Here is a 10,503-nt window from a genome sequence, read left to right as displayed (position 1 = left end):
GCTCAACAAGGTCAAAGCTGAGCATGCGGCCACGCTGCGGGAGCTGTACTCGCAGATTCGCGCGCTGCGGGTCGATCTTGCCGCCGAACGGAGGCGCAACGAGAAGCTCACCGCAGAGGCGGGCAAGGCGGACCGGCTGCGGGTTGAGCGCCGCGAGGTCGAGATGGACATGGCGGCGGCCAACGCCCGGATTGCGCGCATGCAGTCCTCGGTGTCAGAGCTCCGCAGCTCGCTGGCGTCGGCACGGTCGCAAGCAGCGCGCAAGGACGCCGAGATCGCCTCGCTCCGCACCGCGCTCGCCAGAGCACAAAACGCGCGGTCGGTGGCAGTGGCTGCCGCCACAGAGGCAACACTCCCCACTGCTGCTGCTGCTGCCGCATCGGTACGACCAGCGATCACAGAGACTGCAGCCACGACAGGTGTGGCCCAGCTGCCGTTTCGGCCGCCAGCCGTGCCGTCCAACGACCGCAAGCGCAAGCGCACTGAGGACGACAGCACGGAGCCGCCAGTGGCGAGTCCAGAAGCCAAGCGGGCACGCCCACTTCTGACCAAGGCCTCTCCAGAGACGGCGTCGGGTTCTCTGGAGGCGGCGCCGCCGATGTCAGCGGGCGGCGCACCGCAGTCGCCGGTGCGCGCTGCGGCCAAGGCACGGGTCAAGGCCAGGGCGCCCAAGGCTGTCAAGTCGGCCAAGGCCAGAGAGTGTGGGGGTCAAGGAGGCCAGGAGCTGAGGGCGTTGCGCGCTGTGCGCACGTCGCGGCGCGGACGGCGGGCAGGTGCGAGTGAGAGTGGCCAGCCGGTGCCCGAGATGGCGCGGCGGAACGAACGCGAGGCACGGATGATGCACGAGCTCAACAATCTGTGGTCTGGCATGGAGAAGCTTCCGCTGGTGGCGATGGTCGACTCGGAGGCCAACGAGGTTGCAGCGGTGTTGAGCAAGTACGACGCGGCGGTGACGGCGTTTGTGGAGGGCCACGCGGATGACGAGGTGGCGGTTGTGGTTCGCAAGCTCAAGCGCAAGATGGTGGGCGTGGACGACAACGACCCGGTAGCGGTCAAGACCATGCTCTGGCTAGGGCGGTACTTTGCGGGGCGCGGGGCGCGGCCAGAGGGCTCTGTCTTTGTGTTGGACATGCTGACGGCGTTCCCGGATCATCGGTCTCACAATGAGCGCGAGACGCTTGCGTACCGGACCAAGCTTCTGGCGATGCTGCTGCTGGCGTGCCCAGGCGTGGGCCAAGTTGCTGGCAGCCTCCCCGAGGCTGTAGCGTCGCCGTCGACCGACGTGGTGGCACTGGTGGTCCTCCTCGTCCTTCGCAAGGCGCTTCTCACCCTCTCGCGGGCTGGCACTGGCTCGGATGCCAACATGATGGCGCGGCAGACGTGGCTCAAGCTCCTGGAGCGGCTGTTCCAGGCCTGCTGGCCCGACGCCGGCCTCGGCCCGGAGACCTCGGTCCGGCTCCGCGATGTGGCCAGCCAACTGGTGGCCGCCCGGCTGGCGACGCCGGCGTCTGAGTGGCAGCCTGCGCTCGAGCTGGGCAACATTGGCCCGCGCAACCTGGAGGGCGCCGGCCTGTACTTTGCGCTCGGGCTCGAGCGACTGGTTGATGCAGCGTGCTCGACCCGTGCCGGCGCACTGGTGCTGGTCACCAACACGCTCGACGAGCTCATTCCGCACGCGCCGCGGCCGGACAACCCAGACTCGCTGTATGTGTTCTGTGTGTACTTTGCGCGGCTCCTGCGGGTGCTCCACGACCGACGGACATGCGGGAGCGGCGGCAACGAGCTTCTTGCCAAGCTTGGGACGCAGATTTCGGGCCTTGCGTTGTGCGCCACCCGGCGGCCGGGCCCCGAGTGGCCGGCACTGGAGGTGATGGTGGCAGCGGCGCTGGCGCCTGTGCCTGCGGCGGACCAGGCGCGCGGAGCCTAGTCGGCGCGGCGATAAAAGAGCATGTATGCCTCGGCTGAGAGCACAGCGCGGACGTCGACGGGGCGGACAGAGGAGTCGGAGCAGTGGTACCACTGATGCCCGCCACGAGGCAGCGCGAGCTTGACGTATGCAATGTAGTGTCCACCGCCAAGGCCGCCCGAGTGTACGGTGACCGCAAACAGTGTGTACAAGAAGGCCGATGCCGTCTCGCCCTGGTCCGAGTACGACGAGTAGTATTCGTAGGCGTCGGACGAGACAAACGAGTCGAAGGGCTTGGCTGGCAGGATGTGCGGCGGGGCCGGGGAGGTGAACGACGACGACGTCTCATACGACGACGCCGATGATGACGAGGTTGATGACGACGACGATGCTGCGCACGATGACGATGCTGACATGTCCGAGGTCGTCGACGCCGGCGGGCTTTCGACATACGGCTCGAGGTCGAGATCGAGTGGAAAACTGAGCCGTGTACTGAGCTTGCGCAGGCCGTAGCTCGTCTGCTGGAACCGTTTGAGGTGGAGGGTGAGGACTGGCGGGAGCGAGCGGATGAGATACTGCTTGGCGGCCGGGCGCTTGATGAGTGGGCTGGTGAGCGGGTCCGGGACGACTCGCGACCCGCCGACGCCGCAGCTCTCGATATACATCTTGGTGCATGCCTCGCAGCCGTAGCTGTTGTCACCATCGAGCGTCTCGATTTGGGCAAAGGCCTGAAGCGTGTGGTCGAGCTGGAGCGAGGCCGGCCGCGTTGAGAGGACAGGCTGCTCGCGCAGCGGCGGCGGCTCGTTGGCGGCGGCGGCGGCGGCTACGGCCGCAGCAAAGGCGGGCGAGTTCAGATCCGGATAGCGATCGCGTACTGCGGTGTGTCGAGCTGGTGACGGCGGGGGTGGCGACGCGCCGGACGAGGCACAGCAGCTGCCGCGGAAGCGAGAGCGCTGCGAGCGAGCAGGTGACGCTGTTGACGACCGCGACGGGCCCGAGTAGAGCCAGGCCGGCTTGGCGGCGGCAGCGGAGGGCTTGGTGGGCGCCGAGGGCCGCGATCGCTGCCGCAAGCGCACAGGCTTTGGAGCGAGTGGCGCAGTGAGCGAAAGCGAGAGGTCAAGAAAAGGCTCGGGTGTCCGCGACGGTGTGCCGCACACGGAGCACACGATGGTGGAGACGAGCTCGCCAGCAAAGACTGCCGAGGCGGTGAGAACTGGACGCCGCGACGCCGCAGCCTCTTCGGCCTGGATGCCGCCGAGCAGGACGCGGAGCAGCTCGTGGGCGTCCTGCTGGCGGTAGCCGCGAAAACGCGGGACCTGGCGCGCAAGGGCGGCAAAGAGCGAGCGAGGTGAGTGGGCACGGCGCGAGACACCCGGCCAGGCGGCAAAGAGGCTAGCCAGGAGCTTGGCGAGCTTGCCGGGCGGGGTGTAGTGTGAGGCAGCGAGGATGTAACGAAGCTCGGGCGTGACCGAGAGAGCCTGAAGGACCGAGTTGAAGAAGCACGTGTTGCCGAGGTTGCGCAGCCCGGCGACAGAGGCCGGAAGGGCCGCGATCAGTGCGGCCTCGTCCGGCAGGGCTGCCGCCACAGCTGCTGCGCCGCTGCGGGGTGGAGCAAGCCCAGAACTGGCGAGCGCGGGCAGATGCTGCGGTGGTGGCGGTGGCGATGGCGCAGCGGCGGCAGCAGCGGCAGCGAGGGCAACGTAGCGCGAGGCAGCGCGGGAGGAGAGCTTGGCGGGGCGCGCATCGGGCGTCGGCAGCGGCGGGTCAGTGTCGCAGACGTAGCACCAGAGCGAGCCGTCGGAGGCGCGCATGACGAGCGGGTGTGGAGCAGAGGCGAGGTCAGCATCGGACGGGGTGAACGACGCACAGTGGCCGGGCGCATCAGGCTCTATTGCGTGGCGCATGGCGTGGGCCTCGGGCGCGGCGCGGCCGCATCCGGTGAACCCGCAGGTGAGGCAGAGCCAGAGCTGGCACTCGGCGTCGGCCGAGCACTGCAGTGCGTCGCAGGCAAGCGTGGCTGGTAGCCGGCGGCGGACCTTGTTAGGGTTGCCCTTGGCCAGGTGGAGGCAGCTTCGGCCGGCCTGGGCCTGGGTCGCCATGCGGGTCAAGTGTGTGTGTGGGCCAGCCCCGTGTCTGCGAGAGGGGCGAGTCGACGATTTGGGAGGGAGGGGAGGGAACATGCGGCTAACTCGCGATGTAGGCGAGCCAAAAGAGTATCAAACAGCTTGCATTGTTGCTCAGACAAAGTACTACCTGTGCAGCGACAAAGCGGTGTTGAGGAGCCGGTGTGGCGAGCGTAAGGGATCGGAACGTGTCGGGTCGGGGTATGTGTCTCCAATGCTTTTAAAAACCAGATAAAATTGCACCAAATCTGCCAAATTTAATGATTATATATATATTACACTGTGTTTGCGTATCAATATACAAATATTGCCTTTTCAAACATACATTGATAATTTTACAAATATATAAATATATAAATATATAGTTTGAGTTTGTACCAGACGCGCGGTTCCTGCCGCCCATCGCGTCTTGAAGTCTCCGCTCTACGATCGCTCCTGAGAACGTTCTGAGTCTGCTCGTAGGTATTAACGTTCTTGGGATACTTCTGCGTTCACAGAACAATCCTAGAGTGTTTGCTATCAGGCCGTCCGATGGTCAGGACGCCGTGACGGCCCATCCGATGGTCATGGCGTCGGTCTTGAGGACGCACCATGGCCCCCCCCCCCTCTCAGCCGATCCCTGCCCAATCACACCTCACCCTCCCCCCCCCCCCCCCCTCCCCCCGCGCCCATGGCCTCCACCCCCCCTTCCCACCCCACCATCCTCTACCGCACAGCAACATGTTGCCCGTTCTGCACGCTCGTCGAGCGGCGGGGGCTGGTCTGGCTCCACGCGGCGGTTGAGGCGCGGGCGTCGGGCAAGGTCTACCTCACGGCGGTGTGTCCGAGCCACGGTGCGCTGGAGACGCTCGTATGCTCGGACGCAGGCTTTTTCCGGCGGATCATGGCGTCGGCCACGGCAGCCGTCCCGCGGGCGGTGTTGGCCAAGCCAACGGTCGACGTGGAGGACCTCGACGCGCTGCTCTCGCCCGCGGGCTCCCGGGCGGCGGCGCCGCTCACCCTCGACGTGCACCTGCTTACCCACCCGGGCGGTGACGTCCTGCCGCACGCAGACCTCGCCGCGGGCGTTGCCCGCCTCATGGCCGAGGTTCCTGGCGGGCGGTCGGTCGTGCTCAAGCTGCGCGCGCTGGGCGCCTCGCGCGTCCGCCCGCTCAACGACGCCGCCGCCGCCGTCGCCGCCCTCTTTGCACCCGGCGGGCCGCACGCCGACGCCCACGGCGCTACGGCACTGCTCCTCGAGCTGGCCCCACGACCGGCTTGCTGCTATTGCTGCCCTCGATGACTCGGTCCTTCTCCGGCCGCGGGTCCACCCGACCGTCTCGCACTACCTCGCCAAGGGCAAGGAGCAGCAGGCGCTCGCCGAGCTCGACGCCCTCCTCGCCACCCTCTCTACCATCTCGGACATCGGGCTCATTCTGCATGTTGTCGTCGATGCGCCGCCGGCGACCCCGCGCCTTGACGGCCTTCTTGCCCTCTTCCGTGCCCATCCGGGCCTTGCCCGCATGCTCATCCTCTCGCAGGAGCGCGCGCCCAAGGCACTGGTCGGCCGGCTCACCCGGGCCAAGCGCAACATCTCGTCGCCTGCCCGCGCCTCGCCACGCCGGCCCCCCGCGCGCGAGCACCTTGTCCTCTCGCCGTCGTCTGACGCCGGCCCATCCGAGTCGGGCTCGCCCGCCGCGCCGGCGCCGCCGGCCTCGCCCGCCGCCCTCGACGACTCGCTCCCGGTCCCCGAGTCGCAGCTCCGGTCGCCGACCCAAGTCACCGTCCAGGCCCGCCCGACCAGCTGCGGCTCGGTTGATCCGCTGCCGCTCCTCCGCGCGCTCGGGGCTGCTACTGCCGGCGAGCTCGCCGTCGACGACTTTGTCCCGCTCTCGCACGCTGCTGTGCTGGAGCAGCTGCTCAAGTCGCTCGGCTTTGGCTGGTACAACATCCGCCCCTCGCCCTTTTGCGCCTTTGCTTCTGTCATTGTCAACGGCGGCCAGTTTGACTCGGTTCCGCTCTCGCGCATTGTCGACGTCGAGGCGCTCCACGCCGGCCTCCTTCCCGAGGCACGCCGGCTCGAGGCCGGCGAGAGTCTCGGCCTCTTTATGTCGCGCCGTATTCGCAAGGCCATCAAAGCTGCCCAGCTCTACCCGCTCCCGGACATCCTCTCCTATCTCGCGGCCGACTCGGGACCGAAGGCCGACGCCGCCAACGCCGTCCTCGCCAACCTCCAGCTTGTAGTCGTTCACAACATGATGGACCTCGCGTCCATGGACCTAGAGCGGCGCTGCTCCTGCGCCGCCGTGACTGAAGCCCGCGGTGGCGGCGTGGTGGCCACTTGCGGCGGCGGCTGCATCTAGGCCATCCATCACGTTCATTGCCCGTCTGGCATTTTTTCAATGCGCAGCAGTATGCGGCTTACTATCAAACGCGCCGTCGCCGGCGTCATTGCCAAACTCGCGCTTCTTCTCCTCAACAGCAACGGCGGTGGCGAGGTCCGAGGTTGAGACGACGCCGAGCCCCGCCCGGATGTTGCTCGCTGTTGTTGCTGACCGCCGCATTGTCGGTCGCCGCCGCTTGCGAGACTGCGAGCTGCGCAGATTGCCGATCGAGCGGGTACCTGATCTGACGCCTGCCTGGGTCTGCGCACGCCACAGTCTCTCTGATGGCGAGACAACAACCGCTTCGCGACTGGCGTTCGAGGAGTGCAGTCGCGTTCGGCTCTGTGACGGGCTGCGTGAGGGGGCCACTGTGCCCGGGACCGAGAGTGGGCCAAAGTCGGCGGTCTCGATCTCGGTCACTGCTGGCAGCGTCAGCGAAGCCATCGACACTCGGCCGCTGGTTCGCCGCCGCCTCCGCGACTTGCCGCTTGTCCGCGCCCGGCGGTTCTGCGCAGTTGCCAGGTTGCGCCGTCGTGAGCCAGACCTTGTTAAAGGTGCATAGGCATACTCGAGCTCGAGCTCGAGCTCAGGCTCGGGCTCGGTGAGAAAGACGACCGAGCTTGATGCAATCGGCATCGATGCCTGAGACGCCGAAGCCGGCGAGTCGGCCAGCTGCGGCCGCGACAGCGTGTCAGTCTCGGTAGTCCTTGCCTCGCCATCGTCGTCGCCGCCGAGCGAGCTGGAAGACTCGGCGTCGCGCTCGCTGCGCGGCATGTACTTGACGAGCGAGACGGCGTGGAGGACGTGCGAGGCGATCGGGAGCGTCGACGTGGCAACACCCACAGACGCCGGCCGGGTCCGCAGGATGCGGTCGCGATAGTCAAGCGCCATCCCGATGAGTCGCACCATGCCGAGGAGGACAAGAATGACCAGGAGCGCGAGGACCGCTAGCGAGATCTCCATCCGCGCCCGCCGCAGCGGGCCGGTCGCAACGCCAAAAGCCAGCAGCGTCGCCACACACGCCGCGGTCAGCAACGCTGCCGACGCGTGGTTCCGCCACACTTTGCGGAACGGGCGGACAGCTTCCATCAGCGCTGCCGTTGTCAGCAGGACCGCGGCAGTCACGCCGGCCTGTGCCGCTGGCGACGACCGCAGCAGCGTGTTGGCCAGCGCCACGCATAGCAGCAGGCTCAGCTGGACCAGCGACCATAGGTACGTCTCGGTTCGGTACTGCTCAAAGAGGAAGCCGTACCGTGCCCGTGCAGTCGCGCTCAGGCCGTCAAGCGCCTTGGACGGCGGCATGCGATCCACCGCCTCTTGCTCTTCATCTTCCTCGCTCTCTACCGGCGTAAACTGCGCTGCGCCTGAACCGCTGGCCGAGCTCGCCAGCGAGCTAGACCCGGACGCCGAGGCAAAGTCGGAAGGGCGGACCAGGACAGTGTGCGCTTCCGAGACCTTGCGCAGTCTATCCGCTATCGCCAGCGCCCCGAGCACGCGCAGCGCCCGGAGCTTGACGCCCGTAAAGACCGGGAGGCCTAGGGTGAAGGACCCGAGACCGACCAGGGCCACCAGAAAGATGGGGATGTGCTGGGAGGAGAGGCACTTGATGTCACGTGAGGCGACCAGGAGCCAGCGCACTCCCTGCGGCTCCTTGACCGGAGCGCAGTGGAGCGCTTCCAGGAAGAGCTGCGAGAGGGTGACGTACATGATAAATGCATAGATGATGGGTGCGCGGATGCGGCGGTTGGCATAGAACGCAGTCCTAGCCGGAAAGATGAGCGGCATGGCGGTGAGAAGGACGAGCATGACGAGGCCCATGCCGAGGGCCAGGGCCAGCGCCCCATAGAACAGCGCGGCAAACGAGCCCGGGAGGCCTTGGCAACCCGGCCGCACAAACCGAAAGTCCATGGCGACGAGCGAGAGCAGCTGGTAGAGCTCGGCGAGCCAGCCGGTCATCGCCGACGCGTTGGTCTTGGCCACCGAGTAGAGGACAAGCACGCCGAGCAGGAACTGGGTCGCACTGTTGAGCAGTGAGTCGTTGAGGACAAGGGTGGCGGCGATGAAGAGGGCGCAAAAGACCACGTTGGTCGCCACTAGCGTCACAAACACCGCCGTCGACGAGGAGCATGCGACACAGGCCGGGCCGAGGCGATAGTATCCGTGTGCGCAGTTGGCGCACGCCTTGTCTGCGTACCCACTCGAGCAGAGCGCAAACCGCCCGCCCAGACACCGCTCAGACGGCTCCGAGCACTTGACCACAAAGCCGGCGTCTTCTGCCGGCGTCCAGTAGCCCGGGAGCGGCCAGAGCCGGTAGCCACCGGGGCAGAACGCGCCGTCCGGGCACGACTTGCACTCGAGGCCACGCCCAAACTGGCCCTCGAACGGGCAGTCGTTGGTGAAGAACAGATCGTCGTAGCTGGTAAAGGTGCCAGTCAGTGGGTGTGTGAGCGTGATGGCGAGGTAGCCCTCAGCTGTCACGCCCGGCGTCAGCAGCGTCAGCTGCGTCATGTCGCCACTCGCTGACATGTTGGCCACCGCCGGCGGCGCCAGCTGCCCGGCCACACTCACATCGAGCGCGGTCGAGAGGCCACGGCCAACGAGCGTGATGACGGAGCCGACTTGGCTCGCCACCAGCGGGCGCGTTGTCGTCACATGCGGCCATGCCACCACCGCGACGGCTAGCGGCGCACGTGCCGGCGGCGCTGTGCCGTACGCCTCGGCCGTGGTCTGCACAGTCAACACCTTTGCTGTGAGCTCGTACAGGCCCGAGGCGGCGAGGCCCGAGTCTGCCGGCGCAACGAGGCAGAACTGGACACCAGTCTGCCACGGCTCAACAAACGGCAGCTCGCGGGTCGCGCCGAGCACCACCGTCATCTGGCGCGCCGCAGTGCCACCCAGTCGGCCAGCAGTCGGCGCGTCGATCCACAGCGGCGGGAGCGGGAGAGCCTCGGGCGTCACGTCGGCCACAAGCACCAGTGCGGACGGTGCGCTTGTTGTAAGCTCAATGACCACTCGCGGCGACGATGCACCGGGCGACGACGACGCGCGCCACGGTGACGACGCCAGCGAGATCCGCGAGCAGAGCATGTGCCCGGCGTGCGAGAGCGTCGCCGTGCCTGGCGGCGTCCCGGCTGGCAACGGGAAGTCAGGATCGAGTACCGGTACAGGAGTGCCGGGAGGGGCCGCCAGCGGCTCCAGTACTAGCTCGGCCGCGGTCGAGTCGACAACATTGATGCGGTGACTCACCGCTGGCAGCGAGGCGTACAGGGCGTCAGCAGACTCAAAGCGCTCGCGAATGAGATTGACCAAGGCCAGCGGCTCGCCGGCGTGAACGTCGGCAACGCCGGTGACCGTCACCGTCTGGAACATATTCCAATTGGCCGTAGAGAAGCTGAGGCGGGTCGTTGAGAGCGCCAAGTGCGGGCCACGCGGCGCCTCGGGCGCGTTATCGCCAACCGAGAGGATTGCGTCGACCGGCGCCGACGGAACCAGCGAGAGTTGCGCAAGCAACGCCACCGTCTCGCCCTCGGCCAGCTGCAGCGGGCCTTCGAGTCGACTGCCTGATGCGGCTAAGAAAAACACGAGCTCGGCCGAGCTCGCGCCCCACGAGCCTGAGAGCACCGGTGACGCTGCAGTCGCCGGTAGCGAGGTACCCGGCGCGTTGCGGATGTTGCCGGCCACAAGAGGGATAAACTCTGCGGCGCCAGGCTGGGGAGCAAGCGCTGCGTCGTTGGAGCCCAGCGTGATCGTCAGCGTCGTGGCGTCTGCGGACCAGCTGCCCGACAGTACCGAGCCGAGGCAGGCTGAGAGCGTGGTGACCGACGCCGATGCGCTTGGCTTGCACGACAGCGCCGCGTTGAGCGACGCAGACGTCGTCAATGATGGTGTTGACGTCGGGAGTGAGAACACCAGCGTCAGCGTATCGCCCATGCTCACCACTGTGTCGCCCGCATCGGGATCGTCTGCAATGGCCGCCACCAGTTCTGGAGCTGGGAGCAGGACCGGTGGAGAGGGCGGTGGGGGTGGGGATGGTGGTGGGGATGGAGGAGGGGGTGGAGAGGGTGGTGGGGGTGGTGGGGGTGGTGGGGGTGGTGGGGGTGGTGAGGGTGGG

General features: G+C 67.1%; 4 protein-coding genes across 4 annotated transcripts in view; 2 read left to right on the top strand and 2 right to left on the bottom strand.

The window, feature by feature from the left end:
* The window catches only part of AMSG_08975 (uncharacterized protein), a gene marked incomplete at both ends in the record, with an annotated part of 2,013 nt that extends 142 nt beyond the window's left edge, over positions 1 to 1,871 (top strand). Inside the window, 3 exons of the mRNA XM_013899484.1 lie at positions 18 to 707; positions 774 to 1,821; positions 1,853 to 1,871. Coding sequence (XP_013754938.1) covers positions 18 to 707; positions 774 to 1,821; positions 1,853 to 1,871 — 1,757 coding nt within the window. The remainder of the gene's footprint in view (positions 1 to 17; positions 708 to 773; positions 1,822 to 1,852) is intronic.
* A 52-nt stretch (positions 1,872 to 1,923) lies between these two features.
* AMSG_08974 (ubiquitin carboxyl-terminal hydrolase) lies at positions 1,924 to 4,005 on the bottom strand (the record flags this gene model as incomplete). Its single annotated transcript, XM_013899483.1, has 2 exons — positions 1,924 to 2,780; positions 2,835 to 4,005. 2 exons carry the CDS (start codon positions 4,003 to 4,005, stop codon positions 1,924 to 1,926), a joined length of 2,028 nt encoding a protein of 675 aa, XP_013754937.1.
* A 590-nt stretch (positions 4,006 to 4,595) lies between these two features.
* AMSG_08973 (uncharacterized protein) lies at positions 4,596 to 6,371 on the top strand (the record flags this gene model as incomplete). The annotated part of the gene is made up of 3 exons (XM_013899482.1): positions 4,596 to 4,604; positions 4,778 to 5,035; positions 5,082 to 6,371. The coding sequence occupies 3 exons, from the start codon at positions 4,596 to 4,598 to the stop codon at positions 6,369 to 6,371; spliced, it is 1,557 nt and encodes a 518-aa protein (XP_013754936.1).
* A 36-nt stretch (positions 6,372 to 6,407) lies between these two features.
* Positions 6,408 to 10,322, bottom strand: AMSG_08972 (uncharacterized protein; the record flags this gene model as incomplete). Its single annotated transcript, XM_013899481.1, has 1 exon — positions 6,408 to 10,322. One exon carries the CDS (start codon positions 10,320 to 10,322, stop codon positions 6,408 to 6,410), a length of 3,915 nt encoding a protein of 1,304 aa, XP_013754935.1.
* Positions 10,323 to 10,503: the final 181 nt, after the last annotated feature.

The sequence above is a fragment of the Thecamonas trahens genome (assembly GCF_000142905.1).
Source record: "Thecamonas trahens ATCC 50062 unplaced genomic scaffold supercont1.44, whole genome shotgun sequence".
NCBI lineage: Eukaryota > Apusomonadida > Apusomonadidae > Thecamonas > Thecamonas trahens.
Note: the sequence above shows the minus strand (reverse complement) of the source record. Positions and strands in the feature narration are given on the sequence as shown.